At 49.0% G+C, this 20,760-nt stretch overlaps 1 protein-coding gene across 2 annotated transcripts in view; it reads right to left on the bottom strand.

The window, feature by feature from the left end:
• KCNN3 (potassium calcium-activated channel subfamily N member 3) overlaps positions 1–20,760 on the bottom strand; it is a 182,828-nt gene that overhangs the window by 68,889 nt on the left and 93,179 nt on the right. For both annotated transcript variants that reach the window (XM_010348370.3, XM_039459988.2), the window contains exon 3: positions 9,332–9,750. In XM_010348370.3, coding sequence (XP_010346672.2) covers positions 9,332–9,750 — 419 coding nt within the window. The remainder of the gene's footprint in view (positions 1–9,331; positions 9,751–20,760) is intronic.

Here is a 20,760-nt window from a genome sequence, read left to right as displayed (position 1 = left end):
AGGCTGGTCTCGAACTCCTGACCTCATGATCCACCCACCTTAGCCTCCCAGAGTGCTGGGGTTACAGGTGTAAGCCACCACATCCAGCTTTGTTTTGTTGTGCTAATGGATTCAATTATTTTCCTTGTTCATTTTTTCTTTTTTTATTATTAAAAATGGGGTCTCACTATGTTACCCGGGCTGAGGGCAGTGGATATCCTCAGGCACCATCATAGTGCACTACTGGCTTGAACTCCTGGCTCAAGTGATCCTCCCACCTCAACCTCCCAAGTAGCTGGGGCTATCAGTGCACACCACCATGCCTGAAAAACTAAGAATATCTTTCATCTGAGTACACCTTTAGTCACATCCTGAGTTTTGATATATAGGGTTGTTATTGCCATAATTTTCTAATAGTCTTTAATGGCAGTTTTGAATTCTCTGTTGTAATTGAGGAGATTGCTTTAAAAGTCCCACTGAAAAGTTTGCTTTTAATTGGAGTTTTATGGGCTTATGGTTAGAGAATACAGCTTGAGCAATTTTTTTAATGTTTTGAAATGTGTGACCAAGAAGTTGATCAATTTTTTTTTTGAGATGGAGTTTCGCCCTTGTTACCCAGGCTGGAGTGCAATGGCGCGATCTCGGCTCACCACAACCTTCGCCTCCTGGGTTCAGGCAATTCTCCTGTCTCAGCCTCCGGAGTAGCTGGGATTACAGGCACGCGCCACCATGCCCAGCTAATTTTTTGCACCATTAGTAGAGATGGGGTTTCACCATGTTGACCAGGATGGTCTCGATCTCTTGACCTCGTGATCCACCCGCCTCGGCCTCCCAAAGTGCTGGGATTACAGGCTTGAGCCACCGCGCCCGGCCAGAAGTTGATCAATTTTTTAAAGTGTTCCCTGGATGCTTAAAAAGAAGATGCATTATTTGTTTCTAGGCTACAAAGTGTAATATTTCTCACTTAATTAAAACATTTAATAATTCAGATTCTCAATCTCTTGTATAAAATTCATGGTTTTACTGTATATAGCACTTTTATTCATATTAAATGGTTCTTTTGGACAATTTAATGATTTCTGTTTTGAATTCAACTTGGTTTAAAATGCGAATTTCTATTCATTTACCATCTGATTTGTACTTACCCAATAAATCTTTGCTCTTCATTTATTTTTGTGTCCTTCTGTTCTAGGTACTTCTTTTGTAAATTGCATGCAATTAAAACTTGCTTTTAAATCTCATCTAAGAGACATTTACTTTTAACAAGGAGGTAAACATAATTATATTGATTGTTATAAACTTTTAAGTTGGTTTTTCTCTGATCTTCTTTCACCCTTAGTTTTTAAATTCTTCCTTCCTGCTTCCTTTATTTTTTCTGTCTTAGCTATGTGGGCTCTGATGTTGTGTGGGTGGTACGTGTTTTCAGGGTAAGGAAAAGGCTCTCAGGCTGGTGTTGGAGTCTCAGGTCTGCTGGCTCTGTGGCCTGAGGCACATTGCTCAGCCTCTCTGTGTCTCAACATCCTCATATATAGAATGGAGATACAATCACATACAGCTATCGCATAGATTAAATGAAACGATACATGGCTGATGCTATTGTTATTCTTCTTGTTATACTTATAAACTTTTACCTGTGGTTCCTTCAGGTTTAAAAAAAACTATTTCTCTGATTGCTAAAACTGAGTAATAGGGCTTTATTGTAAAATACTCCTCTACATAAGACAATGAATCTGGCATGCTTTTACTAATCCCTTCTAGCCTTCTCCTCTCAAATTTTTAATCTAAGGATTTGCAACCCTCTAATTATTATTGAATTATTGCTTTAATTTCATACATCTACTCTTTCCAGAACCGACTTTTTCTTTGACATTAGAATTAGGGGTTTTGCAACCATGCATAAATTTAGTCTTGATTTCATGTTTGCCCGGTTTCAGCAATGACTACCCGTCTTTCTTTACATCATTTCATTATTAAGATCTTAATTGTGATTCATCCTTTGGTCAACTGGCAAATGAGTTCCCCACAAAAGTGTAAGTGGTTTACCTCCTGAGCCCAGAAAACTCCAAGAATGACTTTGATTCCTCTTCAGCTGCCTCACTCAAATGACAAGGTGGATCCGCACTTAAAACGCTGTGGAAGTGTTCTAATGACTCTTTGAACTTGGGGTTCCTGAGGGAGAGTCAGCTCTGGGATGCCTGTGTGCCTCTAGGATTGTTTAACCTTATGATTCAATAAATTCCAGAAAAAGAATGTGTCAGGATAGGAAGGGGTGGCTTCCCCTGTCCGCCACATTCTAACTGGAAAAGAGGAATCCTTTTTGATCTGCCTACTCCGATCTATAATCCCTACCCACAACATTCCCTTACCTAAGCCAATTCTGAAAATGTTTTCTTTGTCTATATATCTGATTACGCTTTTATCAAAATTATTATGGTTTCTTCCTCTGAAATAAACTCTAATTCTTAGATTTCACCTGGATCCTAGAGCTTCCCATTCTGTCTTCTTCATCCTTTCTCTTATCTCTTCTGCATTCTGAGATAACTTTTAATTTTTTAAGTTTGCCTCCACATTCCATATGTAAAAAAATGTAGTGCGTGGCTGGGCGCAGTGGCTCACGCCTGTAATCCAAGCACTTTGGGAGGCTAAGGCAGGCGGATCATGAGGTCAGGAATTTGAGACTAGCCTGGCCAATATGGTGAAACCCTGTCTCTACTAAAAATACAAACATTAGCTGGGTGTGGTGGCAGGCACCTGTAATCCCAGCTACTCAGGAGGCTGAGGCAGGAGAATTGCTTGAACCTGGAAAGAGGAGTTTGCAGTGAGCTGAGATGGCGCCATTGCACTCCAGCCTGGGCAATAGAGCAAGACTCCATCTCTAAAAAAAAAAAAAAAGTAGTGCCATCAATGTGGTTTTTTTTGTTTTGTTTTTTTTTTTTGCTAAAACAATTTTAGTTTTCTGGAACTCTGTGCCTATGTGAACCAGATACATTTTCATTTCACATCTGCCCACTCCTCTCTATCCTAGGGAGCATATCTTCTTGCACCCTATTAGAGATGCCCAAGGCTCTTCTTTCTTTTCCCTTTCTTTGAGACAGGGTCTCACTCTGTTGCCCAGGCTGGAGTGCAGTGGCACAATCTCTGCTCACTGCAGCCTTGACCTCCCAGGCTAGGTGATTCCCCCCATCTCAGCCTCCTGAGTAACTGGGACTACAGATGCATACCACTCCCAGCTAATTTTTTTTTTTTTTTTGAGATGGGGTTTCACTATGTTTCCCAGGCTGGTCTCAAACTCCTGACCTCAGGTGATCCGCCTGCTTTGACTTCGCAGAGTGCTGGGATTACAGGTGTGAGCCACCGCGCCTGGCCGTCCGAGACTCTTCTAATGCTACTTTTTGTTTCTCATAATTAAGCATTTTCCAGGACTCTTCAGGATTATTTTCCTCTTCCTTAACGCTGGAGGTTTTTTCCAAAGGCCTCCAGCAGGATACCTGTCGCCTCCCCACCACCCACCCCCACTCACCTCCCCTCCTGAGCCTTCCGTCTCTCTGCCTGGCACCAGCAGGCGATTGCCACAGGCTACTCCTTCTCTATGAGAGGCTAACTACTCACTTCTCCAGCTAGAGGGCAGGGTTCCTGGGTCTAGCAGGCTTCATCCCAGGTGGTAGGATACCCTCCCATCCTCTCTAACTAGTCCTCTGATATCATAAACCAGTGATTTGCAAACTTTTAAAATCATGGGCTCCTACCAGTTAAAAATTGTTTAGCATGCCCTTCTCCATTATACACGCATTTATTCTAAATTACAGACCTGTATTACTCTCTGCCCATTTATTAAACAATAGCCAGGCTTTTTTTTTTTTTTTTTTTTTAGATAAAAATAACTATGAATAGAAGTTCTGATCATTTCTTTTTTTTTTTTTTTTGAGGTGGAGTTTCGGTCTTGTTACCCAGGCTGGAGTGCAATGGCGCGACCTCGGCTCACCGCAACCTCCGCCTCCTGGGCTCAGGCAATTCTCCTGCCTCAGCCTCCTAAGTAGCTGGGATTACAGGCACGCACCACCATGCCCAGCTAATTTTTTGTATTTTTAGTAGAGACGGGGTTTCACCATGTTGACCAGGATGGTCTCCATCTCTCGACCTCGTGATCCACCCGCCTTGGCCTCCCAAAGTGCTGGGATTACAGGCTTGAGCCACCGCGCCCGGCCCTGATCATTTCTTGTAGTCTCGTGGATCACTGCGCACATGCCCTGCTTCAGAGGTTACCATTCAAAACCAAGCAGCCCATGAGAAACCACGGCGCCCGGCCCCAGTGTTCCCAGGCTCTGCTGGGCTCTGCTCGGCCTACAGGGTTTAGCTTGCAAGCTTCCATCAACCCCTTGCAGAGTGCTTCACCCCTGAAACGACCATCTCCTTACTGTTTTCTTGGAGTGGAAGTCCCCCTTCTTGGAGTGGGTCGGAAGTCGGGAAGGAGAAGGGAGGAGGAGGAGGCAACTGTGGACTGTGGTCTTGCTCTCTGCTGCTGGCAAGTGCAGACCTGGGTGACTGAGGCAGCGACAGAGTGGGTGCAGGAAGGAAGCCTCTTTTTATCTCCTTACCATGGGAGTGGCGGCTCTCTTCACGAGAGAAAGAACGGGCCACAAATTGTTTTTCTCCCTCCTTAGGAGCCAGGTTTCCAGAATCAAATTTCTCATTAAATATCAGTACCGCAAAGGTTAACCAGCACCATCAAAACCCTGCTGACAGGCTGGAAGGCCTGGGACACTGAGACAGCCTGCTGCAGAATTTGGAGCCTCAGGAGGAACCAAAGGGAAGGATCGAAAGGGTCCGAAGGGAATCCGCTCAAGAGGCCAGGAAGGTCATCTACAAAGCATCGCTCTGGGCAGCAAGCTCAGCCCGCTTCATCAGTGTCAGGGGAGGCCTTATCGCTCCTGCCAAGGAGGTGAACACATGGAGGTGAGCGGGCAGACCACTGCTCAAGGCACGCTAGGAAAGCTGGCTTCTCCAACCTGCTGCCGCAGTCAGGACCCGGGCCTCAGATGGTCTCTCCCAGTAAGGCTGCTTGGCGCTTGACAGTGTATAATCAGGAGGTTCCTCCCTGAGAGGCCTGTGGGAGGTGGGCAGGCAGCCAGGAGAATCCCAGAGAATGCCGAGTGCCACAACTGTCAGGCCTCGGAACCCATGATGTAATGCCTCTCCAGGGCCCAAGGAAAACAAGCCTGCTGTTGTCACTGCCCTCCCAGCAACCAGGCGCTGCCCTCCCCATGGCACGGCTGTTCTCCATAATTATGAACACACTCTCTCTCCTTGGGAGGAAGAAATATGAAAACCTTTGTTGTCACATAAAAACCAACCCAAGATATGAGAACCGTCTTTTAAAATACATCTTGCTGTAGAGGGATTTCCATAGCAACTTCAGAAATGTGTGTATACTAGAGATAAGTCCCGGCTGATGAAAGCCACCTGGAATGTGAACAGGCTCTGGGCATCAGCAGCTGTGGATTTTTCTAGAACCTGTCATGATGCTGTGTGACCCTGGGCAAGTCACTTACCCTCTCTGATGCCTAAGGTGATAGAATCATCATCAGATCAGGCTGAGAGAGATCAAGGTCATCTTGTCCACACTACCCTGGTCTGATGCTTCAGTTCCCCAAAGCATCCCCTGCTTCTCGCCTCTGTCAGTCTCTGGCTGAATAAGGCCTGCCTCAAGGTCTCTGCCAATCTTAGTATTTGACACTGGGAAAGACCATAATAATTTAAACTTGATTCTAAAAATATTGCTTAGTCTTTGTAAGAGAAATGCTTTGCCTCTTTAGGAAACAATATTATTATTAGGGCAGATTCCTGGGAAAGAGTCTGTGAGATGCTGAGATTTAGGCGTGGGAGTTTTATTGGGGCTGCCCTCTGGATCAATACCTGTGGGGTATAGGGGAAGCTCCCAGGTGCAGTGGCAACAGGACCCTTAGGTGATCCCTCAGGGACCCTGGAGTGTCCTGCTGGAAGCAAAAGGGGCTGGACCTTTGAACTCGGACCCTGACAGATTCCCCTGGGAGTCTGCTGTCCCCAGGCAAGGGGCTTGATATGAAGAGAGGGCCTTGGTCACAATTCCCGCTGAGGGAATGAGAGCCTGGCCCTGGAGGGGGCATCTGGTGACTCGACCCGCCATCCACTACATGGATGTGTTTGAATTGGATATGAAGGCAGCCCGGGGGCTAGCACAGTAACAGAGTGAAGACCGTAGGCGGCGGAGGCAGGCACAACAGCAAGACTGGGATTCACATGCTGGTCTCAGTGGCCTGGAGACTCAGATCGGGCAAGTTGCCAGGAGAGTCGAGGCCATGATTTCCTTGTATGTGCAGGATTCAGCCTGGGCTGGTGACACACACGTGAAGTTCAGAGTCAGAAACGAGTTCAGATTCTGGCTCCACGCTTACTATTAATAGCTCTGTGACCTCGGGCCGGTTACTTTCTATCAGTTTCCTCAACGCTACCACGGGCCTTCATGTCCAATTCAAACACATCCACACGGTGGATGACATGTTGCTTCACCCGGATGCCCCCTCCAGGACCCGCCTCTCATCCCTCAGTCAAGGTACCTCTCATAGATCTGTCGTGAGGGCACGCTGGGATGGCATGTGGATTTTACACAGAACTAGCACAGCGGAGCTACGAGAGCATCCATCATGCTTCCATACACCTCATGTTATACCTAAGTCTTTGATCAAACGGCCTTTTCGCAAGAGAAGGGAACATTCAGAGAATTTCCGATTTGTTCCTTGTTCCTCTGTGCCTTGGTCTCAGCTGGGGCCTGTGAGCCATGTCTGCAGAGAGAGAAAGAGAGAGCACGAGAGACCCAGTGGCCCACCGGGGGCCAGGGTAACGATTCTCGGCTTGGAAGCTATGGACAGCCATGCAATATCAGATAAGAGGCATCATCTAAGTACTGTGCAAACTACGTTCTTTAAAACAAGCTTTTTTTTCCCAGGGAACATAGAGTCACCCCTTCTTATGATAGGTTCAATAAACTGTGAAACTCACTTGCAGGTACTTTGTTGCCTGTTCGGCCTGTTTGCGCATCTGAAATACCCGCCAGAGATCGTCCGAGGACGTGAAAGACGTCAAATAGCTTAAAGGGCTACACAAATTCAGTTATGATTGTTGACAGACAACGTGGCTTCCATCAGTTAGAAAGGAAGACAGGAAGAGTATAGGCCAATGTATGGTCAAAGTTGGGCCGTTCTAATTATAAGAAGGCAGCCCAAAATTCCCAAACGTTATCAAAGGATCTATGCTGTTATCATTCATTTTCACCATCACTGGATTGCAATACATAGTGCATATATACGACCTTGCCTGACTCTAATAATAAGTCCTGTATCCGGCTTTCACATGTGAAAATTGAGGTCCAGAGAGGTGAAGTGATGGGCACCATGTTGCTCAGCTAAGAGTACCACGAGGGGTTTGGGGTCGGCACCCAAGCCCAGGCTTTCTCCATTGTGGGAAGAGTGTCTGCTTACCGGCGAAGGTTCATGAAGCCCCGTGCACTGTGGTCCCGCTCAGAGTGGATACTGTAGTGTCAGCTGCTGAGTCATGGCAAGGTTCTGAATAGGGGAGCGTAGTGTGCCCCTGGGGCTCTGTGTGTGAGAAAGGTCCTCCAGCAGCGCACTGGCTCTCAGAGCCTGAACCTGCGTCCTGGAGGGCCCTCGCTTTGCGGCAGCACAATGCCCTCTCAGTTTGACCGTGTGTCTGCTGCCCAAAACACTGAAAGAAATGTCTGCAACCAGAACGTCTCAAAACAGGGATGAGATGTGGTTCAAGGCACCCATGTGGGGTGTGTTGAGACTAACTCCTCTCCAGACTTGTCTTGTTAGACCTCTGCTGGGATACAGGTACCTGGAAGGTCTGGTGATATAATTGCGAGTGTTGACAAATTAAGGGTGACTACCAGGAGCTGTGTAAATTACAGGGGATGCTTTACCATACTTCCCAACATAATAAAAATAATCGATCTCAAGTAAACATAGCTTCATTCTATCTCAAGTGATTCTCATTTTAAAATGAGGAAACTGTGGCCCAGAGAGGTTAAGTAACTTATCCTCGGTTTCACAGCTACTTAGGGGCAGAATCAAGGTTTCTGACCTAGATTTGGACCCACATGTCAAATCAGATTAAAATGATATACAGGGTTGGGTACAGTGGCTCACGCCTGTAATCCCAGAATTTTGGGAGGCTGAGGTGGGTGGATCACTTGAGGTCAGGATTTCGAGACCTCAGCCTGGCCAACATGGTGAAACCCCACCTCTACTAAAAATACAAAAATTAGCCTGGTGTGGGGGTGCATGCCTGTAATCCCAGCTACAGGGGAGGATGAGGCAGGAGAATTGCTTGAACCCAGAGGCAGAGGTTGTAGTGAGCAGTGATTGAACCACTGCACTCCAGCCTGGGTAAGACAGCGAGACTCCGTCTTAAAAATAAATAAATAAATAAAATGAATATCCAAGACCCATTGTGAGGGAGAAGAGTCACGAAAGGCAACTCGAGGGTGGTGGGAGGACGTGGCCTCCTCAGTCCTACCCTTGAGGCCTGATGACGGCTGCTCCAGGGAGTTGGCATTTTGTTCTGGAGCCCTGGATCTCTAGCAGGTCACATCTCCCTTCTATCCCACCAGCAGCTTCTCTGAATCACTCCTAACCACCATCCTCCTAAAACAACGTTTCCCAAAGTATGTTCCATCAGTACAGTGCTTCTCAAACTAAGGTGCCTATGAATCACCAGGTGACCTTGTGAAATGCAAATTCCGATTCAATCATTCTAGACTAAGGCCTGAGATTCCGGGAATTTTGGCAAGTTCCCAGTGATGCCAATGCTGCTGGTCTGTGAACTAAACTTTTGAGTAGCAAGGTACCAATAGCGCTTTATAATAAAAAGGATTTGCGGGCAAACACAATTGAGAAAGTCTGAACTAAACAAAAATAAACTGGTTTCATTACTGCAGGACTTCTCAGAGCCTTTAAAATGCTAATAAGCATTGTTAATTCCCAAGAGGGAGAAATTGTCATGTGGTATGTGTGCATTAATGATGTAACCAAAATGCTCTGATATATTGGTTTGCAAAGAGGGAACAGAAAATCAGGAAAATTCTCTGCCTTTTTCCCACCTTACCTTGGTTCCAATGCTGCAATTCCAGCTCATGCTCAACCCAACTCAGCACTCCCCACTTTCCCACTGTCTCCTTCCAGGTGTCTGGGTACATGCCTGTCTCCTCCATCAGACCACATACCCCCTGGACCCCTGCTCCTCCTCCCTTCCCTGTCCCAGCACAGGCTTTGCACTCAGAAGGCCCCAGGTGGACTACCTTTCACAGACACGGACGGTCCAGGCAGCAATGATCCACAGAGAGATACTGAACACGAGCAGCACAGTGCCGGGGCAGATGGTCATGAGTGTCTTCATGACGAAGCGGGTGTTGAAGTTGATCTTGTTGAGGGCCCCGATGCTGCGGGATGAGGCATCAGTGAAGAGCTTGCTATGCAGCAGCATGACTCGGGCGATCAGGTACAGGCGCAAGAACATGGGGATAGACAGGATGATGTCCACGTCGGCCTCCGCCCGGGAGGGTGTGTAGGAGAAGGCCAGGCGCGCTGTCCAGAAGAACTTGTACTCGCCAGGAATGGGGTGGATGGCACACACCAGCATTTCCAGGCTGATGTAGAGGATGCGCTCGTAGGTCATGGCTATCCGCCAGTCATCTGCGCCATTGTCAATCACGAACAGCTGGTGGGAGCAGAGAGTCTGTTAGTGTGGCCAGGACCAGGAAGCACACAGCAGGGCCCAGGCAGGACAGATGGGGCAGGCTCCCGGGCTTGGGTCAGCCTGACCACCTCAGCATGCTCTTTAGAGGCCTCGCTGTGTGGCAAGAGCCCTGGATGGGGAGTAGGAAGCCCGGATTCAGGTCCGGCTGGGAGGCCCTGGCTGAGACATTTTGACTCTCTAGGCCTCACTTTCCTCCTCTGCAAATCGCTTCCTGAGATAGAGTGATTTATAATAAGGAATCATGTATTTGGTCTTCGTCCTGCTTTAGGCACAGTACCTAAAACCCTAGGAATTTCCAAAGTGTAAGTGTCTTGTGTTTGCTAATAAGAAAACCAGTAAGTGTCTGGGGTGGGGAGTGGGAATCCAGGGTAGCTTCAGGATGGGCACTGGTTGCCAGGGGAACCAATCTGGTGATGAGAAGGTTGGAACTTTCAGCCCCACCCCCCAACTCCCTGGGCGGCAAGAGGGACCTGAAGCTTGAGTTGATCACCAATGGCCAATGATGACATCAATTATGTCTGTGTAATGAAGCTTCCATAAAATCCCAAAAAGGCAGTGTTTTTGTTAACTTCTATTTTAGGTTCAGGGATGCACGCGCAGCTTTGCTATATAGGTAAACGCGTGTCACAGAGGTAACCTTGTTGTACAGATTATTTTATCACCCAGGTACTAAGCCTAGTACCCAATAGTTATTTTTTCTGCTCCTCTCCCTCCCACTCTCCACCCTCAGTGTCTGTCATTCTCCTCTGTGTTCTGATGAGCTTCCAGACAGCTGGACACATGGAGGTCCCTGGACACCTGGAGGGTTGGGTTCCCAGAGAGGGCACGGAAGCTCCACCCCTTCCCACACACCCTGCCCTCTGCTTCGCTCCCATATGGCTGCTCATCTGAATCCTTTGTAAAGTCCTTTATAATAAAGCAGTAAATGTGTTTCCCTGAGTTCTCTGAGCTGCTCTAGAAAATCAGTCAAGCCTGAGAAGGGCATCCTGTGAACCCCTGATTTACAGCCACTTGGTGTAAAATAACCTGAGGCTGGTGACCGGCATCGGAAGTGGGGCCAACGTGGTGGGACTGAGCCCTCAGCCTGGGGGAGCCAACACTCACTCCAGGCAGGCAGAGCCAGGGTGGAGTCACACTGCAGGACACACAGCCAAGTGTCCCCTGGAGAACTGCTTGGTGTGTGGGAACCAACCCCTCCTTTTTGCTGACCACAAGTGTTCTATGTTGAGCCACTTCCATGGTCCCCTCCAGGACACAGGTGCCAAATTGGCTGTTTCACGATGGTGAGAAAGATCAACTCATTTGTATTAAAAACACATCCCTGCCGGGCGCGGTGGCTCAAGCCTGTAATCTCAGCACTTTGGGAGGCCGAGGCGGGTGGATCACGAGGTCAAGAGATCGAGACCATCCTGGTCAACATGGTGAAACCCCGTCTCTACTAAAAATACAAAAAATTAGCTGGGCATGGTGGCATATGCCTGTAGTCCCAGCTACTCAGGAGGCTGAGGCAGGAGAATTGCCTGAACCCAGGAGGCGGAGGTTGCGGTGAGCCGAGATCGCGCCATTGCACTCCAGCCTGGGTAACAAGAGCGAAACTCCGTCTCAAAAAAAAAAAAAAAACACACCCCTGAGCCCCTTTCAGAGCTGAGCTGAGCCCTGGAAGGGGATGTGAAGATGAAAAAGTCATGTTTCCTGCATGAGTGAACTCACAAGGGCTGGCACGGATTCCTCCTCCCCACTCAGAGAAGGAGCAGCAAGTGTTTGCTGGCAGCACCGTGCTCTTAGGCGGTGCAGTGAAGTGTTCGTGGCACGGACTCCGGAGCCGGACTGCCTGATCCTAATGCTACTGGCACTGTGGTCCTGGGCAAGTTACCAAACCTCCCTGTGCCTCAGTTACCTCAGCTGGGGACGATGATGATAGCTGCTGCACAGAGGTCGCTGTGAGGCTGCAGTGGGTTCATACAGATGACACGCGTGGAATCCTGCCTAGCCCCCAGCATGCTATGTCACCATTAGCCATTCTTATTTTTAGCATTATTAATGGATGTAGCCTCAGTCTCCCTGTAAAATGACAGTTGGGCTCAGTGATATCTAAGCTCCCTTCCAGCCCTAACCATTCACGAAGATGCGTCCTGCTGTCACATCCTGAGGATGCCTGTTCACACTAGAACTGACTGAGTACCTGCTGTGCGCCCAGCCTTTGTCTTGGGCAAGTCCCACTGTGGGGTCCCACCACATTTGATGACTGTGAAAGGGGCTTCACATCCTTCCCCTCTGTGGCCTCAGTCTTCATCCGAGACTGAAATGAGGAGCCTCTAAGGTCTTCTCCAGCTCGGATGGTCGGATTCTTGGAGGACGAGGCCTGAGATCCAGGCATGTGTTCAGTGTGGGTCTGCTGTGTGTGTGTGTGCACCTGACTTCTGGGAGGTAGTGGAGTATTTATCATCACACTCTGTCCTCTCTCTACTGGGCCCTTGGCCTGCCAGCAGATCTGGCTGTCACCTGTCCCAGCTCATCCACAAACACATGCCACTCAAGACCCCAGCCTCATATGCTGCCTGCTCCACCGACAGCTACGGAAAGCTGCTGCTCTCCAAAGCTGCTCTGTTTGCCTTTAAGGAGGGGAAGGCAGGGTCCTGTGGCCTAACGTGAGCTCAGGAAAAAGGGCGCCAGCATCAGCACCTCCTGGCGGGGAGAGCAGCTCATGCACGCATCCTGGGAAGGCCTGAGCTGCAAGGCTGGAAAGAAGCTAGTCTGGGTTAGGGGAAATTAATGTTGGGGCAAGGGTTGGGTGGAGGTTTTATTTAACCTGGAAATACAACCTCAGCACAGAAAGAGTAACAGAGAGCTGGGCGCGGTGGCTCACGCTTGTAATCCCAGCACTTTGGGAGGCCAATGTGGGCGGATCACCCAAGGTCAGGAGTTCAAGACCAGCCTGGCCAACGTGGTGAAACCCCACCTCTACTAAAAATACAAAAATTAGCTGGGTGTTGTGGTGCATGCCTGTAATCCTAGCTACTCAGGAGGCTGAGGCAGGAGAATCGCTTGAAGCCAGGAGGCAAAGATTGCAGTGAGCCAAGATCATGTCATTGCACTCCAGCCTGGGTGACAGGAGCAAGACTGCCTTAAAAAAAAAAAAAAAAAGGTAACAGGGAGACTGGATCAGCATGGATTTGTGGGGACTAAAAGCCGAGCGAAGCCTCCTTTCCACCCTTGCACAGGGAGATCAGGGAATCGCATCATGTTTGTGGATGAGCTAGGACAGGTGACAGCCAGATCTGCTGGCGGGCCCTTTATTCTGTCCATCGTTGATGGGCCAAAGGAAGCTTCTGCTCTGTTTCAAAGTTAGTCACCAAGCAGCTTTCTCTCTCCACTTTGCTGCCTTCCTTGCAGTTCAGGAGGAACCGAGGACCCAGGAGAGGACCTATGGTACCAGGCCTGGTGTCGGGTGAGTGATGCTTGCCTTGCCTGTAGCACCTACCTGTGATATATTTCTGCAGCAAGGGGAACATTCTAGGCAATTCAGTGGGCCCTGAGAGCCGTGGGCAGGAGAGGGAACACTAGGAGGCAAGCCTCTCACCTGCCGAGCCTCAGTTTCTCCTTCTCCCCGCTCTGTACCCCCACAGAGCCATAATGGGAAACAGAGGAGACAATGGGTTGAAAGGCCTTCATAAACTACAAAGGATCATTTGTTCATTCATTCACTCATTCATTCAGTCATTCAACAAACATGTGTTGACAGCCCTTAATGATGTGGGAGGGGATTCAGGGTTGCATAAAACAGCTCTAAGCAGCCCCGCACCCACCCAACCACCCCTGGGGATCCTGAGGGGAAACTAGACGGCTCTTTGGGAGCAACTGGCTGAGAGGCTCACCTGGTGGTTCTAATCAGGGAGCTGTCATCTCTGAACAGGAGACAGTACTCAGCACAGCACCAGCTGGAGACTCACCCTCCTCCATCCCCAGTGCAGCTGAGCCTGGGTTTTTCCAGACACAGGTTTCCCCAGCAATTAGAAAGCCCTAATGGCTGCTCAAAGGGTTCCCTCTGCTTCTGACTCCCGCCCGACAGGCCAAGCCATGGCAACGTGACTGCCTGGCCAAACTCTTCAAATACAAAATTAAAACCATCTACTCTGTAATAAAGAATCGCATCCCGTTACTATAGTAACTGGGTTCACTCTGGGCAGGAATGGAAGCAACGAGTAGCAGATTCCTTTGATTGCCTGATGAGGAGCGGGATTGTAAGCTGTCAGACCTGAAGGGGAGATCGCGATGGCAGCTCTGCCCAGTGCGACAGAAGGGTGCTGGTCCCCAGGGGGTGTCCCCAGCTGCCTCTCAGGTGCCCAGCCTCGGTTGCAGCTTGCGGGTGCAGCGAAGGTGGGGCCACACGGGGTAGTGGAGCTGGAGGTGAGAGAGCTAGCTTGAAGTCTCCCACATCCAGCTGTGAGCCATGTGATCTTAAGCCGTTCCATGACGGCTCCGAGCTTCCTTCCACCTCTCCAACAGGGGAATATTGACCTTGGCCCTGCCTGCCTCGTGGGGTTAGTGTTAGGATCTAATAATAAAGAAAAAAAGTCGGACAGTGCATCACTAACTACTCTAAAAATAGGAGGGATTATTAAGATGGCTGGCCTGGAGGACACTCATAAACAGTGTGTATAAAGAGGGGGTGTTTTGAGTAGGGGGTACGGGGAGAGTTTTCAGGTTGCAGATTAAAAGCCTCTGCTAGACAGGGCTCACTGCAGGGTTTTATGCATCTGCAGGGTGGGACATGTTCCAGAAGACCCCGTTGCTGTCCTGTGTGAGGGCACTCTGTGTTTTCTTCCTTCTGACCCCTGGAATCCCTCGCAGATACCCCACCCTGCTGTTTCCTCACCCTGCATTCCATTCATTCCTAACAAAGCACAATCCCAATTATTATTGATTTGTGTTTTGGACTTTCTGCTGTCCCTCCCCTTAACCGTGGTTCTCAACCTACTCACATCGCCCATTGGAAGGACTTGGAGAACTTGTTCAAAAATACCCATGCCGGGCCCACCCCAGGCCAAGTCAATCAGAATTTCCCCGGGGGCGAGGTGGGGGGAGCCCTGACAATAGGGTTTTTCTTAAGACTCCCCAGGTGAGTCTAAAGTGTAACCAGGGTTGGGCATCCCCCCACCCCCGCCCCCAGTCACAGTTGGAGCTCCAAAGAGACAAGGGCTCTGTCTTTCCTGTTCCGTGTGGCATCTCCAGAGCCTGGCCCAGGTCTTAGCACTTAGTAGGTGTTCAATAACTCTTTCTTTAGTGAATTAATAATTCCCACTTACTGTCTGCCCCTAGACTAATCTTCCCTGTCTTGGGCTCAGCTTCCTCCTCTGAGGGCTGAGGGAAAGAGCTAGACAATCCCAAGGCGCCTCCTGCTCTAAAGAGCCATAATTCTGTGGTTCTGTGCAGACCCTCTCGATGGCGTCTCCTGCCTCAGCTGTGTTCTCAGTGCACCTGAGCTCTCCAGGAACAGGAACTATGCCCGGCTCATCTCACTCCCCTCCCATGCCTGAGACGTTGCCTGGCACAGAGTGGGCAGCCAGTAGAATTTTGGTGAATAAAGAGGTGGGTAGGCGGATGACTGTGTCATATGAAGAAAGGGACAGATTGCCCGTGGTCCTTGTTAACACCCAGAATGGAAATTCCTGTTGAAAATCCATTCCTAAGCCTGTGACTCACAAGGGGCCTGACAATTCATCTCACACCATGGGAAGGGACACCCTCTTATTCCCAAAGGGTGGTTCATCCTGGAATAAACTGTCCCAGGTGACCTCCAAGCCTTAGAAAGTTCTAGAGCAAGTCTGGAAGCAGGATCTTGAGTAGCACTGGACCAGAGGGGACGGGGGAGAGGGCAAGCGGCTCCACAGAGGCCTGTCCTCCCCTGGGCTCGGCCTCCAGTGTCCAGCCCTGATTCTAGACCAGCTTGACTGTTGGCCTCTGATGGATTCTGGAAAAGTACTGAGCTGATATGGACAGAGTGTGGCATGGGGCAGGGAGCACCGTGGACCTTGAGTGGTCTGTTCTGGGCTGTCCCAGAGCAGAAGAAGCCGCAGAGGCCCAGGGCTGACGAGCGAGTCTCTTCCTGACCAGGCATGGGTTTGCTCCTTGCACGCTGGCTTCCCTGAATGGGAAAGAAAAGCCACATTCTCCGAGTCACTGAATCTTTCTGCCTCCTAAGCCTCAAAAAGTGATTTCACTCACTGAGGGTGTGACTGGCCTGAAGATGCAATGTGTCCGTACCATGGTCTCTGCTCTCCCGAAAGCTCCACTCTTTCCTCAGATAGTTGCCCTGTCCAGAAGTGACTCCAGGCTGAATCTCACTTCACTTAACTGGTGGTTCTGAGAGCTTGTAGGATTTTCAGCCTGTTAGTATAATTCTGAGAGCTCTGGGAGGGAGACTTTATGCAACAGTGATTCCAAACTTTCCTTTAAGGAGCTTGTAATTAGAGAAAAAGGAGAGGTAACTCAGCTCAGTTCAATACAATAATTAGTAAGCATCAACAAGGTTAGGCCACTGTGGGTATATAAATAGGAATCAAACGCATGTCCCCTGAATCAGTTAATAATCTCAAGTAGCCCTAGTAAAAGAGATGCATGAATCCGATGCCATCTGAAAAGCTTCTTGGGCTAGGGAGGGCTTCAGCAGTGCCGGGAAGGCATGCATCAGAAATGCAGGAGCGGGAGGCAGCTTGCAGAAATGGCCACAAATTCCTCCCATCCCATTCACTTCCTTTTGTACACGTGGCTTTGCCTCTCCTCCAAGCAAGAAGTATAGCCTATTTCTCTCTCTCTCTCTCTCTCTCTCTCTCTCTCTCTCTGTTTTTTTGTTTGTTTGTTTTTGTTTTTGTTTTTGTTTTTGTTTTGAGACAGAGTTTTGCTTTTGTCACCCAGGCTGGAGTGCAATGGTGTGATCCGCCTCCCAGGTTCAAGTGATTCCCCTGCCTCAGCCTCCCAAGTAGCTGGAAAAACAGGTACCCACAACCACACTTGGCTAATTTTTGTATTTTTAGTAGAGATGGGGTTTCACCATGTTGGCCAGGCTGGTCTCGAACTTCTGACCTCCAGTGATCCGCCCGCCTCAGCCTCCCAATGTGCTGGGATTACACGTGTGAGCTACCACCCTCAGCCAGTACAGCCTATTTCTCAAGCCCTTCAGTCTGAACTTAGCCATGTACCTTGCTTTGACCAGTGGAAGATTAGAAAGTGTGATACAGCAGGGGTTTGAAAAATGTCAGCGCCGTGAGGCTCACTATAGGCACATGGCCTCACTATCCCTTTCACCCCAGCCTACGGCCAGCACTAGCTGCCAGGCATCAGAAGCCATCCTAGACCAGCTGCATGGCAGGAGCTCACCCCAGGTGAGACCAGCAGAAGAACTACCAAGCTGAGCCCAGCCCAAATTACTGACCCACAGAAACAGGACCTAAATTGTTACTATTTCAAGCCATTATATTTTGAGGTGCTTTGTTATGCAACAAAACTAATACATAACAAAACAATTTCTTTTCTTTGGCACATAGTAGAAAAGCCAGGCCATGTGCCTACCATGCCCAACATTTCCTTTTAGATTCTTATGCCACAGCCCCTAGAAGGAACCCTCACCCATCCCCATGTTTCCATTTCCACTCAGTTACGTCTGCTGGCCAGTCTTTCTCAAGCAACTGGGTGACTGGATGGGGAGGAGATCAGGGTCAAGGGCCGTTCCAGCTTCCCCATCCCCACTGCCCTGACAGACGCATCATTTCAGATATCAAAGAATAACTCAGAGCATTACAAAAGTTGTTTTGCGAGCAGTTTAGTTGTTTTGCATACAAAGTGTTTTCTCAGATGTGAGGAAGTCAACCAGTAGAATGAATCAGGGAACAAAGGCAAAACAGAATGAATTGGGGGAGGGGGGGCAGCACTGGAGGGAAACAGCAGGGAGTCTGGGAACAGTGGGCCTTGGCAAATGCTGAGGGTAAACGGATTCGCTGGCGGCTAACAAAGAGGTCAGCATGGGCATCCTATCCCTGGACGGCCAACGTGGGGCAGTGAAGAAGGCATTTTCAGTTATTCAGGGATTCTCCAGAAGCCCTTGGCTTTTAGCTGTGGCATGCAGGTAGGTCACAGGCCCTCCCCCTTGCCACCTGCATCTCAGGGAGTCCAGGTCAGAGCTTTCCCTGGTTAGAGTGTCTCACCAAGCAAAGATGTCATTGCCAGCTCACCACAAGGCCAGTGCTGAAGGCCATCTTGCCACCTCAGGATGGTTCAGCTGCACTCTCTGCAGGGCCTGAGACAGGCTGCCTTGACAGGGGACGAGGACACCACCCAGTCCCTCCAGCGGCCACATGGCAGAGCCCGAGCTTCAGGCCCGAGAGGCCTCCCCACACTTCCTGTGGAGGGGCAGGCACGCAGGGAAGCTTGCCTTTTCTTTTTTTAAGGATAAGTTTAGAGTCGATTCATTGGATTCACTCATTTCTCCCCCATTCTATTTTGAAAGCCTTGAGACCTTTCTGATTTTTAAGAAAAATATGTCATTAAAACGTTCTCACTGGCCAGGCACAGTGGCCCAAGCCTGTAATCCCAGCACTTTGGGAGATCGAGGCGGGTGGATCACGAGGTCAAGAGATTGAGACCATCCTGGTCAACATGGTGAAACCTCGTCTCTACTAAAAATACAAAAAATTAGCTGGGCATGGTGGCGCACGCCTGTAATCCCAGCTACTCAGGAGGCTGAGGCAGGAGAATTGCCTGAACCCAGGAGGCAGAGATTGCGGTGAACCGAGATCGTGCCATTGCACTCCAGCCTGGGTAACAAGAGCGAAACTCCATCTCAAAAAAAAAAAAAAAAAAAAATTCTCAGCCATCAGGGAGGAGAGCAAATTCCTGCTTAAACACTGACCAACCTGAAAAACTTTCATTCCGGCACAACTATGAATTTCTCTAAATTAAAGGAGAGAAAATGGCAAAAGCCTTTTTGTGTACCATTCCCTCTCTGTGGGAAAAAACTTCAGGGAAAATTTCCACCTTTTAAAAAAAATATACACAGAAACAAAGCGAAAGGAAAAAATTACAGATTTTCTTAGGATATATTATTTATATATATATAATGTATTTTGTATTATATATATATGTACATATATAAATTTAAACACCCTGGAGCGTATATTCTGCATAGACACCATTACTAGGGGGGTTACCATGGAAGCAACATCAAAAGTCCTGTAGTACCTAATTAGGTTTCCCTGAGGACAGGAGCTGATTGCCAGTGATAAAATGAACTTCTGGGTTTGCAGCAATGGTTCATAAAATTTCCAGTCAGCAAATGCTCCACGGAACTAGAGGAAGAAAGGGAGGAAGGCGGGGGGTGGGAAGCAAAGGTAGAAAAAAGACGGCTCCAGGCCGGGCACAGTGGCTCACACCTGTAATCCCAGCACTTTGGGAGGCTGAGGCGGGTGGATCACCTGAGGTCAGGAGTTTGAGACCAGCCTGGCCAATGTGGGGAAACCCTATTTCTACTAAAAATGCAAACATGAGCTGGGTGTGGCGGTGGGCACCTGTAATCCCAGCTACTTGGGAGGCTGAAGTAGGAGAACTGCTTGAACCCCGCTGATGAAGGTTGCATGAGCAGAGATCGAGCCACTGCACTCCAGCCCGGGTGACAGAGCAAGACTCCGTCTCAAAAGAAGAAAATAAATAAATAAACGTGGCTCTAAAAGAGGCCAGCCATTGAATGAACCTTGTCAGGAAAGTCTATGATTCTACCATCAACAAGATGCTTAGGGCACTGGGGTCCGCGCTAGCTGGCTCTGTGTCATCTGAAGCCACCCCGCTCCCTGGGCCGTGTGTGATGCCCCACAGTGGCTCCTTGGTCCGGCCAGGACAGGCTTTTTCCTGAGTGCATCCACAGAGCTCGCCCTTGGTCTCTTGCAGTGTGTAATGACCACCTATGGGGATCATGGAGGCTGAAGTTTGTTTGGGACTAACAGAGAGCAGTAGTGATCATAAATCCTTTCCCCTGTACTCAGTTCTCAGGAAGGAAGCCAGGCTCCAGCAGTTGAGGAAGCCATTATGTTTCACTCAGATAGCGGGAATTTCTTGATCCCTGAGCATGGCACCGCTGGCCATCTGTGTGTGGCAAGTCTCTGGACCTCAGATTCTTCAGTGTCATGTGAAGACTTGGATCCAATTTGTGGTTTTCCATTTTCTCCAAGCTATTTCTTTTAATAAGATTTTGCATGTATGCCCAACATGGGAAACAAATTCGGAGCTGTTGTAGTTGAAAGGGCAAAGAAGAACATCCAAAGATCAACTCACTCACCTCCCTCTCCAGCCTAGACCTCAGTAGTGGATCCCATGCTCTCCATAGAACCCTTTGATTGGAAATCCCTTGGATGGACTGGCTGGTCTCTAGTTGTAATGAGAAACGAGGTGTGGTGCTGGAAATCAAGGCGTTTGGGGTTCAATATGTGCTGGATGCAGAGGCCCGGAGCTTTGCCCTAATCAGTTTACCCACTCATTCATTCATTAAGCATGAGTTGAGCCCCTGTTAAATGACAATCCTTGGTAAGCTCTAGGGATACAGCAGTACAAGTAGACAAGGCCCCAGATATTAAACAGGTAAACCATTTAATTTTAGAGAATGCTGCCTGCCAGGAATAAGACAGGGCAAAGAAAGGAGAGAAGTCACAGCCAGCCAGGACGGGGCTCTCTATGGAGGGGACCTCTGAGTCCAAAGCAAACCTTGCAAAAGCGTGTGTTAGAGAAGGGACAGCATATGCAAAAACCCCAAGGCAGGATGGAGCTTAGAGAGCTGGAGAGAGGAAAGAAAGACCAATGTGAGCAAGAAGTGAGGGATGATACCAAATGAGGCCAAGACGGTAGTAGGAGCCAGGTCACTGGGACCTTGGAGGTCACAGAAGGAGCTCCATCAAGGGACAGGGAGACCGCAGACCAACTCCCACCAGG

The sequence above is a fragment of the Saimiri boliviensis genome, chromosome 19, assembly GCF_048565385.1.
Source record: "Saimiri boliviensis isolate mSaiBol1 chromosome 19, mSaiBol1.pri, whole genome shotgun sequence".
Taxonomy (NCBI): domain Eukaryota; kingdom Metazoa; phylum Chordata; class Mammalia; order Primates; family Cebidae; genus Saimiri; species Saimiri boliviensis.
This window is presented reverse-complemented; position numbering and strand designations above follow the sequence as displayed.